General features: G+C 35.0%; 1 protein-coding gene across 1 annotated transcript; it reads left to right on the forward strand.

The window, feature by feature from the left end:
• Nucleotides 1-1,977: 1,977 nt before the first annotated feature.
• LOC135199242 (transcription initiation factor IIE subunit beta-like) lies at nucleotides 1,978-21,862 on the forward strand. Its single transcript, XM_064227113.1, has 7 exons — nucleotides 1,978-2,117; nucleotides 13,773-13,845; nucleotides 14,784-14,876; nucleotides 15,505-15,667; nucleotides 17,238-17,435; nucleotides 20,401-20,574; nucleotides 21,617-21,862. Exons 2-7 carry the CDS (start codon nucleotides 13,784-13,786, stop codon nucleotides 21,752-21,754), a joined length of 828 nt encoding a protein of 275 aa, XP_064083183.1. The 5' UTR covers nucleotides 1,978-2,117; nucleotides 13,773-13,783; the 3' UTR covers nucleotides 21,755-21,862.
• The last annotated feature ends 208 nt before the right edge of the window (nucleotides 21,863-22,070 follow it).

The raw sequence follows: 22,070 nt of genomic DNA on the forward strand, positions 1-22,070 counted from the left end.
TTTGGTGTTGCTTTTTACTTTGTGGAATTACTCATAACTGTCGATTAACCCTTAGGTTTTCGAGCAAATATGGAATATTTTTAGATTTAATGCTACGTAGTGGTACTACAAGCAGTTTTTTTTTTACATATAATCATATGTTTCTCTTTTATTTTTAGAAAAGGGATATTAAAATTTGATGTTTGTATTCCTATTTATATATATTCCATCATCAATATTTTCAGTGCTACATAGTGTAATACTTATTTGAATGCTAGTTTCTTTACTTAACTGCTGTTCCCACGGTAGAAACATACAGAGAAGAAACATTAGTATTTTTTCCTGCAAGCACTAAACCTCTGTGGATTCGGCAATCGAATAAAAGCGTAGGTTGGAATAGTTTTTCATTTCCCTAGTAATTTATATATCGATGGCGCCAATTCATTCAGTCTACCAAAGAAAGCGTTTACGTTTTCTTTCATTGGCCAAATACTACATGTTATATTGCTAAAATACGTAAACTATTTTACATTGCGTGGAATGCTATTCCTTAATATAATTCTGTTCTCTAAAAAAAAAAAAAAAAAAATTCCGTGTGCATTGTCTGAGACGGGAGTTGTGGCTTTCCCTGAGCATTCTACGAGAATGGTATAACCAGCTGATGGCTGTCCAAGTTTTATTAGCTAAAATTCTAGCAGATCGCCAACAATTTCTTTGGCGAATGATATCACAGTAAATACAAGACACGTGGGATTACTATGTATCCATATGTTATTCGAGTTACCGGTGGGGTCTGTAAAAACAGCTTAGCGCGGGAGGTCACTTTAATTGCTTTCAACCATGATGACTAGGGATTTCCTGGTGTGTTGTAGTGAAAACTGGTTCACAAACCAAGCCCGTAAATTTGAAGTCCAAGATATCTAAGGGAGTCGCTAAACGTGCGGGGTTTAGTCAGTGTAATCATGCCTTCCTACCCTCTATAGGCCACAAAATCTCGATCTTCATGCAGATACCTTCATGAATATTGTATTCACGTCAGCAAACATACTTCAGTAATTTTGCCTTTTCTCTGGTATATCTCAATTGTGTGTCAGTATAGTCCTGTATGCTTATTGCTGATGGGTGTAGATTAATTTCAGTGAAGATCTCCAGTCACAAAGAAAATTCCACTAAAAGGGTAATCTCTTGAATATCTCCATATTTTAGCATAGATCCTCATCTATCACAGACGGCACCTGACTGAAGAGACTAAGTGTTGGTGTTGTGTGTTGAAACGTCTTTTTTCCAATTATGTGCCTTTATTGGGTCATATATATAGCTCCATTAATGAACAATCGTCTATACCGAGGAGAGTTGTTGCATCTTGAAATGGGATGTTTGGAAGGTCTGTCGTATAAAAACGTTTGTAAGCAAACGGTGGGAAAGAAGAAGATACACATGATCTGACATTATTTTCCTCTTGCAGTTCGACACAGATCACGGTCATATTTTTTCACCAGAAACGTTCATGTGATAATATTTATGATAATTGTGATGATAGAATGAAATGCGAGTATAGATCAAAGGGCGTACATACTTTAACCTCTATTGTATATTAAATTTTGAATAAATAAAAAATGAACCGTACCCAAGGTAACTTTTCTTGGGGGTACAAACTCTGATGCCATTTTTGGAGACATGCAAATGATGATATTACTTATTATCTAATGAAATGAGTGGGTATTATTAAAAATTACCCAAATAAAGATTAATCACGTCTTTTTTTATCAGGTCACACCAAAATATAGATGATTTTAATGCATATATAACTGTACCCAAGGTGACTTTTCTTGGTGTCCAAACTCTGATTTTATTTCCGAAACATCCGGATGATAATGTCTGAGATAATCGAATGAAATACGAGTATGGATAAATAAAATTGAGACAAGTAAAGATTAATCGCGAATTTTTGACCAGGTCACGTCGAAATATAGATGATTTTAATGCATATATCCGAACTGTACCCAAGGTAACGTTCCCTCAGACCCTGGTCGGGGGTCGAACCTTTGGGCTTTGGCTTTGTTTACGTTAGTGAGTCGAAAACTGCAGTCGAAGTGTCACTACTGCTAAATAATTTCCGACTTGTCTACGATTTACGGGTAATTTTGATTTCCTTTTAAAAATTTCGACTTTATTGCTGTTTGATTTCAAGTGATTTCGAAGTCTGTTTCATTTCAATACATTGGGTATCTTGGAATAGCTTCAGGTGTAGGTAGCCTAAGTTAATTTGGTAGGTAGGTACCTACTATTACTTGCCAAGAATAGCTTAATGTACCTAGATGGTACCTAGGCTAGCTACCTACTAGTATGGCAGTTGAGTGTCTTACGTTATTTAAATTAATTAATAGGTTTTTCTAAGCCGGCTTGTTCTGGTCCGGGTTACCTGCTTATTTTCCACGCCAGTACACTACCTAATAGACTTGACCAGTCCCAGTAGGTTATAGGGTAGATCACCACGGCAGGCCAACCAGGCCACCTACATTCAACGTTTGCCACCCTCCGAAAAAGTACATTATAACGCGTCCTGACACCCGAGATGGGCATCAGTCGCGACTTGTTGTTGGTGAGAAACGGAGCTAAAGAACCTCTACCCTCCTTTGAAGTAAGTATTTTCTCCAAAGTTAGAAATTAAGGCCAAATTTTCAAATTTTAAGATTTAAACAGAGGGTACTGAAAATGGTGCCCCACCGCAGTGGAAATCTCACCAAAACGCTTTTGAAATTTTTACTTAACTAAAAATGTTTTCGAAGATTGACGCCATCTCGATGTTTACGGAGTCGCTTGTTGTCAACAAAACTTTCCAATTCCTGTGATAAATCCGCACACCACTTGTACCCACAGACGCTGGAGCACTTTATCACAACAATCGAAACACGATTCTCACCAACAAACAAACCAGGAGTAAACAGCTGTTTTGGTAGAAGATGACGAGAAGCGTCCTCTTAGTAATTTTAATTTTTAAATAAGTAGTAAAAACATCAATATTTTACATATTTATGATGATTAATTTGAAATATTCGTTATTGAAAAAGTAATTCGACTCTGACTCAAATTTAAGTAATTATTTTTCTGAATTAGAACGTTCTTTTAAGTTCCATATTATGACGTCACGAACATCTTGACTTTCGTACCTATTGTAAATAATTGCTATAACTCAACTGTCATTGCAGAAACAGTTACCAGTTATTCAATGCAGAATTGTTTTTATCAGCTATACATGTAATTGTTATAATCGTAATGCGCATATATATCTTTATTATTTACTTTTGGATATATGAAGATGTTTCTTGCTGGATTATCGCCGTAGTGTGACGCAATCGTTTTCGGTCCATGGGCCTCTGTCTGTTTTCGCACCATAAGAAATTATGGGGCCGAATTTGCAATGACCAGAAAGTCGTTAAAAAGAGGAAAGTTAGCATTGAGGGCATATGTTTTTGACTGAGAAAAATACAAATTTATTCAATAGCTAGCTTGTAAAAATACTTGGTTATAAAACTTGATTGACAACCAAGCAGCATGTCTACTATGGGTTTCAGAGACAGTGCAAGCACATTTTTGGGCAATACCTATTTCTGTAACACTCGTACAGAACGAGATTTTTGCTATAGTGCATTACACCCAGTGCCGTAATTTATAAGGGTATCGTGAATCACTAATCGTAAAGAATAACGACACTTGCCTTGTACCAAGAGACAAAAACTCCATTATGCAGAAAGGATACGAACACGCGTATCCATTGGTTATAAAAAACTTGATTGACAACCTAAGCAGCATGTCTACTATGGGTTTCAGAGACAGTGCAAGCACGTTTTTGGGCAATAACCTATTTCTGTAACGAACACTCGTAACAGAACGAGATTTTGCTATAGTGCATTACACCCAGTGCCGTAATTATAAGGGTATCTGTGAATCACTAATCGTAAAGAATAACGACACTTGTCCTTGTACCAAGAGACAAAACTCCATTATGCAGAAATGGATACGAACACGCGTATAAAAGCTCCACCTACCCTCTCCCCACCCCACCCCCCCTCCCCCTCCACCGCCATCCCTTTTCTTCTTCGTTCCTCTGCCTTCCTTTCCTCTCTCTCTCTCTCTCTCTCTCTCTCTGTCGCCATTCGGTATGTGTTGACCCTCCAAACTGGGTATAAGACTACACACAAAACGTTTGAAATTGGTGAAATTAGGCTATGTATTGGAAGTATATATACATAAATATTAAAGCAATTTTATCATTATTGCATTACTATGACAACTAGAATTCATGGAAAACAGTTTATAATAATGGAACGGCGTATGTGTGAAGCCTCACTAATGTGGCAACGATGATTTTGCCATTCTTAGCATGCAAACATTAAAGCATGCAAAACATTAAGGTTACATTTATTTCTGGCATACGATTATTAAAGAAATTCAAAATATTAATAAAGACTGAAATCAATGAAAAGTGCTAGCAAAAACAAAAAAAGCAAAAAAAAAAAAAAAAAACATAGTCGTTCCTCTATGCACTTTTCCGTATTCGTTCCTCTATGGGTGGTTTTCGGCAGAGCAGATGTACGAAAAACGTTAGAAACATTTGATTTTATCTACTTTAGAAATATCTGTTAATTTTTCGGGGTAATTTGGTTGCAAAAAAAGGGATAATATACATGAATTAAATCAAAATTTTTAAATAACAAAGTAAATTTAAACTAAATAACGAGTAAAGTAAACAGTTTAGGGAATAAAACTTTGCAGTTTCGTCGTCGTCTGTCGTCGGCTGCTGTTCGTAATTGTGTTTATGGCGCGCGCGCTTAGAAACAGGAACAGCAACGGGTTTAAAGTGCAATGTGGAGTGAACTGAGACCAAAATGTGTATAATAACAATCAAATAAGCACTGTGGAGTTTCAGTTGTGATGGCCAGTAAGGATAAAAAAACCGCCGATTACAAGGTATAAGAATGAATTCAGTTCAAACCATAACCCCGCGGGAATAACAAGGTTTCATACTTTCACTAATATATGGCAACAAAATGTTGTTTTATTGTGCTGATTACAACTGCAGTCTTGAGTAAGATCAATAAACGTTACATACATACGCTAACATTGTTCAAATGAGTGCTGGGAAGGCTGGGGAAAGATGGTGGCCGTCACTGATGAGAACCGTCCATGGAAAACGTAGCCGCCATATTGGATTTCAAAACTGCCTTGAAAACATATTTTACGAAGAGCTCACATGCTTATTTTAGTTCGTATGGGGCTTTCATATATCACAATATGTTGACGAAACTTCAGTCTTTTAAATGGTATGCTTAGAGTTGCAATTGTATTCATGTTTCACCAATTAAATATCGAGTGAATAAGACCCGTCCACCGTGATGAGGGTTGGCCTGTCGTGATATTCTACCCTACTACCTAGCTAATCTTTTCATCAAATAGGGTAAACAACCGCATGGCCTGACTCAACTCACTGACGATCACGGCTGGACACCCTCCGAAAAAGTACTTATAACGTGTCCTGACACCGGAGATGGGCATCAGTCGCGACTTGTTGTTGGTGAGAGACGGAGGTAAAGACCTCTACTCTCCTTTCAAAGTAAGCATTTTCTCCAAAGTTAGAAATTAAGGCCAAATTTAAACCATTAAACAGATGGTAGTGAAAAGGTGTCCAACGCAGTGCAAATCTCACCAAAATGCTTTCGAGATTTATGCTTACGCTTAAATATCATAGTCTCAATGTTTGTGGAGACGCTTGTGTCAACAAACTTCCCATTTCTTGTGATAAATCTACACACCACTTATACCCATAGATGCTGGGGCACTTTCATCACAACAATCGGAACACGGTCACTGGCCGCAACGTTTTTAAGTAAACAACTGTTTTGGTAGAAGAAGACGACGACGAAGTGTGCACTAGATAATTATTTAAATAAATAGTAAAACATCAATATTTTACATATTTATGATGATTAATTTGAAAATATTTGTTATTGAAAAAGTAACTCGATTCTGACTCAAATTTAAGTAATTATTTTTCAGAATTAGAACTTTCTTTTAAGTCCTGTATTATGACGTCACGACATCTTGACTTTTGAACCTATTGTAGGTGAATTGCTATACTCAACTTTCTTGCAGAACAGTTTACTAGTTATTCTTGCAGATTATCAGCTATGCATGTAATTGTTATAATCGTAATGCGCATATATATCTTTATTATTTACTTTTTGGATATATGAAGATGTTTTACTGCCGGATTACCGCCGTAGTGAGACGCAATCGCTTTCGGTCCCTGTGCCTCTGTCTGTTTTCGCACCATAAGAAATTAATGGGGCCGAATTTGCAATGACCAGAAAGTCGTTAAAAGAGGAAAGTTAGCATTGAGGGGCATATGTTTTGATTAAGAAAAATACAAATTTATACAATAGTTAGCTTGTAAAAAATACTTAATTACAAAAAACTTGATTGACAACTAAGCAGCATACCTACTATGGGTTTCAGAGACAGTGCAAGCACGTTTTTTGGCAATATTTCTGTAACAAACACTCGTATCAGAACGAGATTTTGCTATAGTGTATTACACCCATTGCCGTAATTTATGAGGGTATCGTGAATCACTAATCGTAAAGAATAACGACACTTTTCCTTGTACCAAGAGACAAAACTCCATCATCCAGAAATGGATACGAACACGCGTAAAAAGCTCCACCTACCCTCTCCCCCCCCTCCACCGCCACCCCTGTCCTTCTTCCTTCCTTTGCCTTCCTTTCTCTCTCTCTCTCTCTGTTGCCAATTGGTATGTGTTCACCCTCTAAACTGGGTATAAGACTCACACAAAACGTGGAAATTGGTGAAATTAGCCTATGTATTGAAAGTATATACACATGAATATTAAAGCAATTTTATCATTATTGCATTACTATGATAACTAGAATTCATGGAAACAGTTTATAATAATGCATCGACGTATGTGTGAAGCTCCACTAATGTGGCAACGATGATTTGCCATTCTTAGCATGCAAACATTAAAGGTTACATTTATTTCTGGCATACAGTTATTTAAAAAATCAAAATACTAATATAGACTTAAATCAATGAAAAGTGCTAGAAAAAAAAAAAAATTATAATCCACTTATCCATAGTCTGTTCTGCTATGGTTTTCAGCAGCCAGATATACAACAAGGTTAGAAACATTGGATTGTATCTACTTCAGAAATATCTGTAATTTTTCGAGGTAATTTGGTTGCAAAAAAGAGGTAATAGACATGAATTAAATAAAAATTTTAAAATAACAAAGTAAAGTTGAACTAAATAATGAGTAAAGTAAACAATTAAGGGAATAAAACTTTGCAGCGTCGTCGTCTGCTGCTCGGAAACTGTTTGTTTGGTGATTTGTGAGCGCTTAGGAACCAGGAACAGTAACGTGGTTCAAGTGCAATGTGGAGTGAATTAAGACCAAAATGTGTATAATAACAATCAAATAAGCACTGTGGAGTTTCAGTTGTGATGGCAGTGAGGATAAAACCACCGATTACAAGGTAAAAATGAATTCAGTTCAAACCATGACCCCAGGAATAACAAGTTTCATACTTTCACTAATATAGGCAACAAAATTTTGTTTTATTGTGCTGATTACAATGCAAGATCAATAAACATTACATATATACGCTAAGTGTTCAAATGAGTGCTGGGAAGGCTGGGAAAGATGGTGTCCATCCGTGACCAGACCTGTCCAGCCACACGATCGCTGCCATATTGGATTTCAAAACTGCCTTGAAAACATATTTTACGAAGAGCGTCGCATGCTTATTTTAGTTTGTATGGGGCTTTCATATATCACATTATGTTGACAAAACTTCAATCTTTTGAATGGTATGCTTAGAGTTGTAATTGTATTCTTGTTTCACCAATTACATATCGAGTGAATAAGACCCGGCCAGCTTGTGATGGTGGATCGTCCGTGATTGTTTCTCCTAACTTACCTAGGCTAAAACATTTTTTCCAACTGCCCACCTCGTGTATTTTTGTAATTTGACCGTTATTGTTCGCTAGACCACACGTTGGGTCAGTGCAGTCAGTGTACCTCACGTGCTGCACTGTAGGTAGGCATTACTTAAAGGTCTCTGCAGCGTCCCTTCATTAGGCCCCTAGCTACAATCCCTTTCATCCGTTTAACTGTGCTTCCTTTCATATTTTCTCTCTTCCATCTGGCTTTTCACCCTCTCTGAAACTTATGGTAGTTTGTGTATCTGCGGTACACAGTTACAGCTCCTATCTAAGTACCCAGTTGATCTTAACCCTGAGGCTAGCGTATGCAGCGAAACAATTGCCAGAACAAACGAGCTTGCCAAGAGTATTTAAATATGTGGATAAGGTGCGAAGCCCCGTTCCGTCACGTTTTTACTGACAGCACACATTAACAAGAAAATCGGCGGACCGCGGATATTCACTCGCTCTGGAAATTGTTTCGTAGTGCAGCCGAGAGGTTTTCCTCCTGTTACACCTATCAAACCTTCTTACTATCAATTTCCTTTTCAGCGCTGCGTGACCTTAGGGTAAACGACCAAATGGCCACCATTTCACTTGAAATGACCACTTTTTTCACTCGATATTTAACTGATAAAACAATACAATGACATCTTTAAGCATACCACTCTAGAGACTGAAACTTAATCTTTTGAATGGTATGCTTAAAGATGTAATTGTATTGTTGTTTCACCACTTGAATATTGAGCGAAATGGTGGTCATTTGGTTATTTACCCTATAAGTTCCAGGGCTTTACCATTGGCCTAAATTCTGTATTCTATTCTAGTCCCCTAAAGGCCCAGCTTATATAGGTAACAATTATAGGACACCCTGGTACGAGACTGGGTTGGAGAAACCAAAAATGAGCGTATTGCTCCTACACTATTATTCTGAAATACAGAAACCACATTACAAACAGTTGGACCAGGCTAATGCATGGTTCCTGTTTTTTAATATCTTATCAGTTGCACAGTTCTTTAGCATGTAAGTTAGAGAACAGAAATGTCACAAGGCCAATTGCATGGATGCTTCTGAACCATACCTTCCCCAAATTAACCTAACGTAGGTACCAGATCCTATCTAGTTGGGGCCTTCATAGCCTGGGAACCTCCCACCATCCTAATGTGACCAAGACTGCCATAAATCATACAAGTGAAATAGGCGTACAGGAATTCATCTCAATTTAACATTGCATTCTGGCTCCCAACTTGCAGGGGGCTACCAGCACCCTTTGTGAGTTTTTGGATAAAAATTAGGTTTTCAGTTTATAAGATAAGACAGGGCCAATACCAGTCTGTAGATAGGAAATAAGTGTGCTGAGGCTGGAGCCCCCAAAGGGCCAAAGGTTATTGAATTATTGGTGCTCCGCACTCGCTTCTGGCGATCGTGACAGGCAGGACAGAAGTTGATTTTTTTTTTTTTTTTTTTTTTTTTTTTTTTTTTTTTTTTTTTTGTGGGGAGGGGGCAGACAATCAGTCTGGTTAGTACTGATGACTCTAATGCCAAGCAAAGCTTGATTGGTTCAATTTTTATGGCAATTTGATTTTGATGTCCAAAAGGCACCTAAATTTAAAGCAACTCTCTTGACTCAACTGAGTTAAAACAATATGTACAGGCCATTGCTTCACAAGTTGTAGAAGGAATATTAGGTTTGTTAGCACTTTTTATTAAATACAGTGGTCCCCCCGTATTCGCGGGGGATGCGTTCCAGACCCCCCTCGCGAATAGTTAGAATCCACGAATGTGAAAATAATTCAGTCCCCCATAAGTATTCAGTATGCACATTTTCTTTCATACTGTTACTATTTGAGACATCCATTTTCTTTTTACAAGGGACACAATTGTATGTGAAATCACAAATACCAAATGTCTACTTGAAGTATTATCCTACATCAAATATACCATTGAATTGGTATTATTAATATCATTTTAAAGTCATCTTAAACATTTTACCATTAAAAATAGAGAGAGAGAGAGAATAACTCCTTACGATTTCAATAGATTGAAATGAACGTCTGTAGGCAACTTTTTTCCCCTCCCATAAATACGTACATATATTTCTCCAGAGAAGAGAGAAAGAGAGGACTGTGCAATTATGTTTGTCTGTCTATCAATTCTTTTGCTGAGAGCGAGAGAGACAAAAGAAGGAAGAAATAGAAACGCCAAATGTATACCTTATGTAACATCCTGCATCAAATTTACCTTAAATTATTATCATATTACTGTATTAATCTTAGAGATTGTATTAATATAATTTCAAAGTAATCCTAAACATTAGTAGCCTTAAAGGATACGTACTTATAACACTTGCAGCCAAGAGAGACAGAGTTACCACTATGACAATTATCTTGTGGAGGAGAGAGAGAGAGAGAGTTGTCCTTACAGTATTTAAAAGAGAGAAATGGAATGATTATTGTATTTAAAATACTCGCATATGAATTTTGTACTTACAGTTATAGTATTATTATTGGAAAATATTAATGATAAACTTGTTACATACATGTCCATGAAAATGATCTCATCTCAGTAAGAGAGAGAGAGAGATAGAGATATTACATAAAACCATTAAATTCGTTAACCATTGTATGGCATCGTTACTTTCCCAGCTCCGAGCGTCACTGGAGTTGAGGTATGGAAATTGATACAGGAAAAGACGAAGGGAAGAATTTTCATTTGAAATTAGTTATCGTATTATTACTACTTCTATTATTATTATTTATTATTTTATTCTTATTATTTGAAAATAAAATGAAACACGTACCATCACCCATAAAAAATTCTCTCATCTCGGTAAGAAAGAGGAGTTATCCTTACAAGTGAAATGGAAAGGTCATTTTCATCTCTTTAAAATAGTACCATTATGAATTTTGTAATTACAGTTTTATCATTATTATTATTATTATTATTATTATTATTATTATTATTATTATTATTATTATTATTATTATTATTATTATTATTAAATAACTGAAATTATCAATAAACATTTACATACTAGTACCATAAAAATTCTTTCATCTCGGTAAAAGAGAAAAGAGGAGAGAGAGGAGAGAGGAGACGAGAGAGAGAGAGAGAGAGAGAGAGGAGAGAGAGAGTTAACCTTAATTTAAAAGTGACATGGATAGATTAGTATTGTATTTCTTTAAAATACTATCACATAATATGAATTTTGTAATTACAGTTATTATTATTATTATTATTTGAAAGTATTAAAAACAAATAGTACAAGTACTATAAAAAATCTCGAGTCTCAGTAAATGAGAGAGAAGAGAGAGACGAGGAGAGAGGACGATGAGAGAGGAGAGAGAGGAGAGAGTGAGCGAGAGAGAGATGAGAGAGAGGGTATGATGAGAGAGGAGGGGAGGGGGGGAAATTTCATGAGCACTTGATGGCAGCAACAAAACAGCTCCTTCCCCCTCCTGTCACTTAACTTGATACATATATCTGACAGTTTTAGAGAAAGAAGACTGGGATTTCCTTCATTCTTCCATAGTTTTTTAAATTTATAAGCTAAAATCTTACTAATTCACTATGGTATTTTCTTTAATGAATTGATATTATTGCTGTATAAATTAATTTTAATATTTGAAAATAGTAAATCATTTATTTATCATACAAAAAAACATACATCTTTGTAGTAGAGAGGGAGAGAGAGAGAGAACGAGAGAGAGAGAGAGACCGATAGAGAGAGAGAGAGAATTATTATTTTTATTATGAAATTTACTTATTATTACTTACAATACAGTATTTATCAAAATTAATATTTGAAAATTAGTAAATCATTTTTGTATCATAAAAATGTATTTAGTCATGAAAATAAACATCAAAATACACTAATTAGTGATTATTTTCGTCGGAAAATTCCGCGAATGGGCGAGTCCGTCCACGAATAATTTCTAGATAGGTTCCAAAGAAAAATCCGCGAATGTGTGAGTCCGCGAATCCGGAGAACGCGAATACGGGGGGACCACTGTAATTATATAATGTAAATATTATGATTGTTTAGAGCCTGTGTTTGAAAATTATCTCAACTAGACTAGCTTAATCCAAAATGAGTAAATCTCACGTACGTATAAGTATCAATAATGTAATGTTAATGTTTGAACTTATAGCTAAATTTTGCCCAAAATTTTACCCAGCCAAGCTACAGACACAGGAAATCTGTCGGATATCTCTGATGCTACTTGAAACCCAAAAAAGAACCTAGGTCTTAAAACATAGGCTGCACCAGCCCAAGGGTAGATCACATTTTACTAGAACAAAATATATCCAGCCCAGACAAGCTACAGACAAAAATAAGTGTCAGATATCTCTCTCAAGCTACCTTGAACCCCAGCATATATATTGACAATAGCATAGCCTACATTAAACTGGAAAGTATACTGAATTCTTATTTGAAATCAATTGAGAGTTTAGGACAAGCAAGTCAAAAATGTAATAAAATTAAAGTACCATGGATAAGGCCAGTTAGAATGCCATGGAAATCATGAAAAGGTGGAAGGTGGAGTTAGAGACCAGCTTTTAATTCAGGTTGAAGGTACATAGCGCAGAAAAGAATGTAGAGAGCTCAGGATATCTCTAACCCAGTTAAGCAAACATATGATGTAAAAGCATAAATGATGGTGATATAGCATTGTCAAAGGTGATGTTCAAGATTATTTTTCACAAACACAGCATTATAGCTCCATCATTTAACTTTTTTCATGTATATGGTATTCAGGTATATATAAACTTAAAGTCGATAATTTGTACAAACATTTCAATTTTAGGCCCTTTCTTCCTTAGCACATGAACTAATATCATACTTTTATTTCCTTTTCCAACTACTATTTAACAGTGATTTTCAATTTTAGGTCGATGCATTTTGCCATTTTACTTTTAAATGTAGGCAGTTCTGTAATATACTGTACTGTACTCTGTATGCTGGTACTAGTCACATTAGTCATGGTTACATTTCAGCAAGGCTTTGGTTTTTAAACTAGTCATATCAAAGTTTGGTATATTTGATTAAAATTTGAAACTTATTTTTTGTATCATTCTTGTTATGGAAGTTTTATGTTGCTGTTGGGTTGTAATTCAACTGGTTTTTCAGTCTTGAGTTTTGTTTCAGATCTTTAGTTTTATTTTAGACTCTCTTACTAACCAAATAGAATTCCAGGGAAATACTGCATTCACTAATGCTATACAGGCAGTCACCAGCTTACGACGGGTTTCGTTCTTAAGACGCGTCATAAGCCGAAAATCGTCGCAAGCTGGAAAATCATCAAAAATACCCAAAAAACTTTACTTTTAATGCTTTTGGTGTATTAAAAACCATGTTAACTGCATTTTTATTGCATTTTTCATAAAAAAAAACTTTTTGGAGTCATATTTCTTCCATCAGATCAACATCGTAAGTGATGTAACCCTGGAACATGCGTCATAAACCCGGAAATAATTTCTGATGAATATAATTGAAAAGCATCGTAACCTCAGAACGTCGTAAGCTGAATCTGTCATAAGCTTGTAGTCTTTTATTTCTGTGAAGAGCAAACGCATAGGGCCTTGAAAATGTATGATTTGCAGCATTATAAGCTCATGTATTGAAAATACTAGAAAAATTATACAATATTCTAATTGATGGAACCAGTAGCAGCCATATACTAAAACCAGAAAAAATAGTTTGTTGACAGGTAATGTATTCTAACTCAAGTGTGTATGGATATAGTTTCCATTATATTTTCTTTATATTACATTTAAATTTTAATTTCAGATCACATCAAAATGGACCGATCACTGATGAGAGAAAAGGAGGCCTTTATGAGGCGTGCCATTGCTAACCCGTCGTAAGTACAATTATATTCCTAATAGCTGCTAAATTAATTATAGACTAAAATATACAAATTCCAGGTAAATTTTTTAAGATTTTTACCAAACATAATTCCCATTCATGGCAGTATTATTAAAGTTATTCTGCCAACAGATTATGTAATTTTTTTGCTTTCATATTACACATTTGCTCCTAATTTTTAGACAAATGCATGGTACCTTATTAGCCAAATCTGTTCAAGTCTTTACATCAGAAAACCAACACGTCTTTACATCAACCAACATTATAAAAAGAAGTATAAAAAAAAATCCACAGAACAGATAAGGTACTATTTTTAAAGTGAAGGCTTGAAGATAGTACAAGGTAAAACTAAAGTACTTGAGCATATGCATGTGATATTGACATTTACCAGTAGAACAAAAGGTACATAGTTAGAGATGAGCATTAATTACTGATGTCAAGGAGGTTATACATATTTTTCTTTATTTGTTGGTAAGGAGGATTATGTAAAAATTAAATGGTAAAGTTTAAATATTTTTGGTTCACTTGGAACATGTTTATTGGGAGTTATTAAAGAGAATATTTGAAGTAAATGGTAGGTTCTTGCTTTTTGTGAAAGACATTATTCATGGTACAGTGTACATTGCCAATTCAATATTGAAGTTTACATTCATCCTTGCAATCATCATTACAGTACATATTTCCTTTCTTTTGGGATGTTTTTCAATTGCAAAAACTTGTCTTTTAGATGTCAGTAGTACAATGTTATCTGCTATTTTATGATGACCTGTTCAAGACGATCATTATAACAACCCTGAAGTGTATTCCTCAATTTTATTTTTCATATCCTTAAAAGATTCATGTGGTTTATAGTATACAGTTTTATTTCTTTATTGAGAAAGCTGTGTGTTTAAAGTGTTTTGCACGCCTCTGATTTTGCTGTATATTTTTCAGTGTTGAAGTTAAGAAGCGTAAAACTGAAAGTTCACATGTTGATTCGGCCAAAAAGAAGTCTGCAAGTAAACCTCCTACAACCGACACTGGCGGGTAAGTCATGCGTGGTTTCTTTCCCATTAAGGCTATTTCTAAAGCTTTAATATTGCAGCTGCTACCCAACCAGAATTTCATTTCTGTTTTAAAATTATGATTTTTTTTGTTTATCTTCAGCAGCTAAATCAGTCTTAAAGTATTACTTTTTGTTATAGAAACTTAAAGAATGTTCTATAACCATTTTATAACGATTTATTTTATAACAATTTTCGACTGAACATGAATTTGAATAGGAATTAAAGCAGAACTCAGTTTTTTCTGTTAAGTAATAACTAAACTGTTAAGAATCAGATATGAAATTGTTCATATTTTGTAACTTTAAGTACACATTGAAAGATCAATTGTAAAATTAAAATAGATAGAGACAGTTTAAAGAGTTATAGATCCTAAAAAAACTCTCTTTACAGTTAATGGATATCAAAGGAGTAAGGTGTAGTAAACAGCATTACACAGATTACAGTAGTACTGTAAACAAAAGTCATAGCATGGCTAGTAGTATAGTAGTAGTAGTAGTAGTGAGTTACATTAAACTTTTTTTTTCTCTATTGCATCACTTCAGTTGAAGTACAGTAGCTTATATTTGTAAGTGTGAATTGTATTTAAACTTAATTATTTATATTATTAGGTACAAAAGTATGTCTGGTGCTGGGCAGCACAAATTTACAGCCTTAGCCAGAATTGTCAAGCACATGAAAGCCCGTCATCAAGATGGTGAAACTCACCCTCTCTCCATTGACGAAATATTAGACGAGACAAACCAACTTAACGTTGGGTCGAAAGTTAAGCAGGTATATAAATCTTTTATATATTCTAAATGAACCAGTCAAATTTTTATATTGATCTGAAATGTTTGAGAATTATTTCTTGTTTTAATGCTTAGGTGCTAAGAATTATTGTTGGAAGTTTATCCTTGTATTATATGAGGCAGCTCTGAAACATTGTTAGTTTTTTTATTTTTAATGCTTTAGTACTGTAGTATATGATATTTAACTAGATCACTGAGGCAGAATTCATAGCACTTACAGGAGAGAGCATAAATAATCTTATTTAAGAGATAACAACATACCAGAAAACTTTCTATCAGTTGGGCTGTCATGGTTTATGAATTACTGTAGTACGTACTTAGGTATTTGATTTTCAGGTGTGCTTTATTTTATGGCAACTCTAGTTATTTAGCATTTTTAAATTTTGGGGTTTAAATTTGATTCAACAACTTTTCAAGGTGATTCCTGTGTTTTCTTCTTGAGGTGCTCTGTTGATCTTGGAAGGAATTTGTACAGGGTTAATTTTGCTGCTGAATTGCTGTGATTGCTTTGTAGTTTGGCATTTCTCTTTAAATTGCCTTGTGGATAATAGGTGGTAGAGCCAGCATTCCTGAATCAAGAGAACATTAAAATTTTGTAGTCATAGAATTGTATTTATTGTGCTGTAATAGAATTTTCATTGGAGGTTCATTTCTTACATCAGTGATGTATGTATAGCAGTACTACATAGGAAATTTCTGTAGTATCTTCAAATATTGAAGTGAAAATAATAGACAACTTGAAATGGTTCAGATACATTTGAGTATTTTTAGGTGTTTCCATTAAATTTATCTTTTCAGTATCTAGATCCAAGTACCTAATGATTTTGATAACTGTTAGATGTGATCATGAAATGATATGAACTTTTTAGTATGAAGATCCAGTTTTTTATTGACCTTTAATATCTGTCTAGATGCATATTTTAAGTGTACATTCTGTCTTCCTGTGACTTGCCCTTTATGCATTAATCATTTCATAAGCATAGACAGATGCATATGGTAAATAATACATAGGAATGTATGTATACGATGTTGACAAAAATGTGCGGAACATGAGAACTCAGAATTAAAGAGGTTCAACCTGTAAAACTAAAGATATTGGGGTAGGAGAACTAGTTGCTTTGTTGTGTTTATCACATCAAACTGAAGTTAATACCAAATATATGTATTATGAAAGAACTGATTACGTATTGAAAAATGCCAGATGTAACTCATTTTAATAGAGTAAATTAAGAACATTGATATAGGTAACAGTAGTAAAAAAAACAAGCCATTAACGATTACGTATGTTATTTGTATAATGTGCTTCACTGTATATAATGTATACAGTAACTGCATTTGTATATATAACAGTATAGTATATATACATACACTGTCTGGATATCCCAAATGCAAACATAAAAATATAGCATTCAAGCACAAACTGTCAGTACTTACATAATCATGTACGTGTTGAAAATGAATTGACCAAAATACAAATCATTGCCAGTTTAGATTTTTTTAGCCTCATATATAGTAATTTGTTGGTTCTAAGCTTTTCTTTTAATTTTTTGCAGTGGTTGGTGAATGAAGCCCTCCCAGATAATCCAAAAATTCAAGAAGTAGATGGCAAATATCTTTTTAAACCTGCTTTGGCAGTCCGAGATAGAAAGACAATGCTCAAACTTCTTCGTCATCACGATATGAAAGGTTTTGGCGGCGTTTTATTGGATGACATTCAAGAGTCTCTTCCTCACTGTGACAAAATTATGAAGGTTTGTAGATTTGTTTTTAAGTACGTATGAGTAATTTGATTCAGTTTTCTCCATGTAAGAGATAGATATAAAAATTGCAAGGTAGGCTTAGAAATATCAAGTACTTCATAGCATTTGAAATGCATCCATAGTATGGGAACCTGCCTTTGAAAGGGAGGAAGCAAGCTGTGATTATGTTGAAAAATGTTTCTTGAATTACAGTGCTTTGTATCAGTCAAAAATTTTTTTTGTAACGCATAACACATTTGCCATGGAAACCATTTATTCATACTGCAATGGACCTCATTTGCACCAATCAAGATCCAGATACCTTCATGACGATGCCTAGTCCTGTGGTCCCTCATCTTCCCCTCATTCTTTAATGTCCACCAGGAAGTAAGGTCGAGTGTTGGGGAAGGTAGAGGACACTGTGATTCAGTGGTTTATAAGAAAAACATGATGTATCCATGAAGATACAAACCTCCTTTTATATAAATATATATACCTCAGAAAGCTAGCTGGTCAGGTTCACAAAGCTTGGTCCCCTTTAGGGGGGGTTGTGCCATCAGTGGACCTCATGCGGTGCACTGTAGGCAGTACTTAAGGTTCTTTGCATCGTGCCTTCGGCCCTAGCTGCAACAATTTTAGTTCCTTTTACTGTACCTCCTTTCTTATTCATTTCCACCCTCTCCTAAGACTTGATTCATAGTGCAACTGCGAGGTTTTCCTCCTGTTAAACCTTTCAAACCTTTTACTGTCAATTTTCATTTCAGCGCTGAATGACCTCATAGGTCCCAGTGCTTGGCATTTGGCCTAAATTTTATATTCAATTCAATTCAACAAAGCTCGGGGATGAGGTAGTTTAGTTAACTAAGAGGGGGTAGATGGGGGGCCCCATCCACTTCAGCTCTCGGCATCAGCTTTCCCAGATGATGTCCCGTAACCTTTTGACTTTCGTTGATGGTGTTTGGCATCATTTTCAGGATTGATACTTATTCAAATGTTGGTACCTGATTCTTTTCCTTTGAGAAAGCATGATCTTTTTGTGTGGATGCTTCACGTCACCCCTGAGCATTTATTTTTCTACTTGAAATCAGAAGGTAAAGAAAAGGAGGGTGCATGATCCCTCATCATCATCAGAACATGTTCCAGTGCAGCAATTGGACAAAAAGAGAAAAACTGTTGGTATGTATATAAGTAATATTGCATAGAGAGAATTTTGAAAGGTCTATTGGCATCGACATGTACTCACTCGAAAAATGGCAATGAGTTCCAGGTTATAATTAAAAGCCAACGAAGAGGAAAGATCACAACCCTATGATCCTCAATCACCACAGTCTTGGCTAAATATACAGTAACCAAAGCTCCCTGACCAGGTAGACTTAAAGGTTGCTCAGTTAATAAAAAAAGAAAGAAACAATATCAATGGAAAGGTATGACATGCACATATGACTTGAAGACAAATCTGAAAAAGTTTATGCACTTGCCAAAGCGAGAATATACAGCATTCTGCTAGTTTGTATGGTGTTTTTATGTTGCATGGAACCAGTGGCTATTCAGCAACGGGACCAACAGCTTTAAGTGACTTCTGAACCACATCGAGAGTGAACTTCTATCATCAGAAATACACATCTCTCACACCTCATACTCGCTGCCACCGAGGTGGTATGCCAACACCATACCGACCACACCACTGAGGTGCTTTGCATTCTGCTAGTGGTGAGTGAGCTGATGAATGGGGTTATTCAACTCTGCCAAAACAAAACACTTGCAAAAATACCATATCAACCAGAAGACCACTTCCAGTGAATATTTCTGCTTTGTCCCTAATTATTTCTGCTGTATAATTTGAATGGATGCATTGAATCATCGACATCATCACTGATGAAGACAGACCTCCTCTGTAAGAATTTGAAATGTTGACTGGTGGTATGCCAGGCCAACACTACATTCACTCGACTACAGGAGGGATTAAATGAATGGAAGCAGTGAGTAGTGAAAGAGAAGCGGCTTGGGAAAAATTTTCCTAGTGGTTACTTTCTAAAGGAATGGCTCAGAGCCTGAAAACAGGAGGTGGTTCATGCACAGAAAAGTTTGTAAATAATGTGGTTTTGCATAATCTACAAATGCCAAGTCTCTCAAATCTTCATATCGTTACTCGTCTAAACCAGTTCTTCTGTCTCCATCCACCTTTTTAATTATAAACTGTATAAGAAGGGCAAACCCTAGCTTTACATATTTAACAGAAAAGCCATAGTGATAAAAGACCTTCCATAATAAGGGTCTGTGGTACTGGTAAATGCCTTCTTGTAAATCAGCCAAAGACATAGATATGCATTATGCAGTACCAGTGCACAGTATCTTAACAAATGTTTAAACCCTGCAACTCCTACCTTAAGTAAAAACAGCTTGGTCATCAAAGTTTTTCATCAGTTTCTTTCCTGTAATTTCTTACTTACATGTTAAAAATTGTCTTATATTAAGGTTCTTCACTGCAATTTGATTGGCTGAAATTTTTGTTTGAATTTGAAGTGTAAGCTTTAAATTTGAGCATTGTGATGTAGGGTAACATTACCAGCTGAGGAGTATTCCATATCCTCCAGAAAGCACAAGTGCTGTATTTGAATATATGTACAGAATCTGTTCCGTCTGTCAAGTGCTCTGGTAAGGCATTGGTATGTGCCTGCGTAACATTAAATTGTTTTATATGTATATTTTTGTCATATTATTATGGAGAACATCTCAGATTTCAGTGTTATGGTTTTTACTTAGTAGTTCACATGAAAGTTATCATATTGGGTTTGATGCCTTAATGTCAAATGCCCATCATTCAAAAGAAAATTGATCAAGGTTGCCATGGTATTGTATGCACTATAAATAAAATCCTGTGTACTTTAAAAGAATGTTTGTGTACATTTTTCTTTCGTAATAAAAAGAAATGCTTTCAATCACGTGACATTTTCAATCATGTGACATTATTTTTCAGCAACTTGAGAAAGATATTCTTCGCATTACACGACAGACTGATAAAAAGCAGATCATATTTTACCATGACAAAGGAATACAATTTCCTGTTGAGAAAGAATTTCAAAATCTTTGGAGGAATACCTCGGTTGATGGCCTTCAAGATGACAATATAGAAGAATACCTTAATAAACAGGTAAGATATTGACCATTAAAATGGTATCATTGTTGTGTAGTTTTTTTTTTTTTTAGATGAAAGTTGTCTTGTAATTAACTTTATGAAAATGGTATTTTAATAATTTTTATCTCATTGGTAACACTAAATGTTAACAATGACCAGATTTTTAAGGTAAAGTATCGGAGATCTATGCGAGCTCGGGGATATGCAGTTAGGTGAAATCTTGTTATTTTTTAGAATCATGTTAAAAAATTGAGTTAATTTCCACTGGCTACATATTAATAGTAATAATGACACACCCTGAGTGAAGATGTAAAAAGATTGAGTGAAACTTATCTTGCTAATGTCAGTAAATTTTGAATGGACTTTTTTCCAGTAAACCAATTTCAAGAAAACATATTTTATAGGTAGTCTAGATTTGAATGCGTATGATTGTAACTTTCACAAACTTTTTAGTTGGATATATACTTGTTTAGCTAATGTTTTTCACACTAATTTGTATCTTAAGGCCAAATTTTAAAAAACCGTAGATTGATTTGAAGTGTTTGAAATTTCATTTTAAATGGAAGTTCATTCAATTTTTCTTTATACACACCATCTAACTAGGGTGGATGCGAGACGTACTACCAGGACATTTTTCAGAAAAGGTCATCTATTATATTTTCAGGGGTTAGGGTTTATTTATTAGGCTACTATGTTTCAAGTGTGCCTAAGTAGATGCATAAAACTGAGTGGAGCTTCAAATCAAACACAAAACTGACTGGAGCATCAACTCGAACAAAGTGATTATTGTACCTCTCTGTCTCATGGAAGAGGAAGATACGTGGTAAATCTACATTGCTATTCTCTTCAAGTGCATGAGTAATGTACTGTGAGAGACTTCCATATATCTACCTTGCTTGAGGGGTGTCACAGATTCTTATGAAGTTAGTCATTATGGTCAATATTCTTTGGTCGTTCCCATTCCAGTGTAGGTAATGTTATGGACATTGCAAGACAAGTGTGTTGTAAAAAATATAGCTTTTACAAATGAATTTTTATACAATATTTTTATTTTCAGGGTATCAAATCTATGCAAGATACTGGACCGAAAGTGAAGCCTATCAGAAGAAAAGTCAAGAAAAGTAGACAGAGAGCCACTAAAATCTCCGACAATGAGCATATGCAACACGTGCTTCAAGACTATGATGCTGTATGATCATTCCAGCTCTATGGGATATAAATACTACATATATATATTTTTGCACAACATTTAAGAGAATGGATTGCTTAGAAAGTAATTAAACATTTCTAGAACTTAAAACAGCTGGCTTTCTTTGACCAAATTTAACTTTTCAGTCTGAAGCAAAGGATATTTCAAAAAACAGAAAATTTTTTGAAAATTGCTGGGTCTAAAATTTACTGGCAAGATAACAGTCATTGGCTAAGGACACTACTCATGTCTTTTAGCTTTTCCTCCCAGAGTGCATTACTAAATTCATTTATTGCTATTTCACCTGAATTCTGATGCTGTG

This window comes from Macrobrachium nipponense, chromosome 25, assembly GCF_015104395.2.
Source record: "Macrobrachium nipponense isolate FS-2020 chromosome 25, ASM1510439v2, whole genome shotgun sequence".
Lineage (NCBI taxonomy): Eukaryota > Metazoa > Arthropoda > Malacostraca > Decapoda > Palaemonidae > Macrobrachium > Macrobrachium nipponense.

Bases quoted from the DNA above. Each gene is read 5' to 3' on its own strand.
- LOC135199242 (XM_064227113.1), top strand. From the start codon at position 13,784: ATGGACCGATCACTGATGAGAGAAAAGGAGGCCTTTATGAGGCGTGCC. The intron at 13,846-14,783 runs GTAAGTACAATT...TATATTTTTCAG, and splicing joins CGTGCCATTGCTAACCCGTC to TGTTGAAGTTAAGAAGCGTA. The intron at 17,436-20,400 runs GTTTGTAGATTT...ATTATTTTTCAG, and splicing joins ACTGTGACAAAATTATGAAG to CAACTTGAGAAAGATATTCT.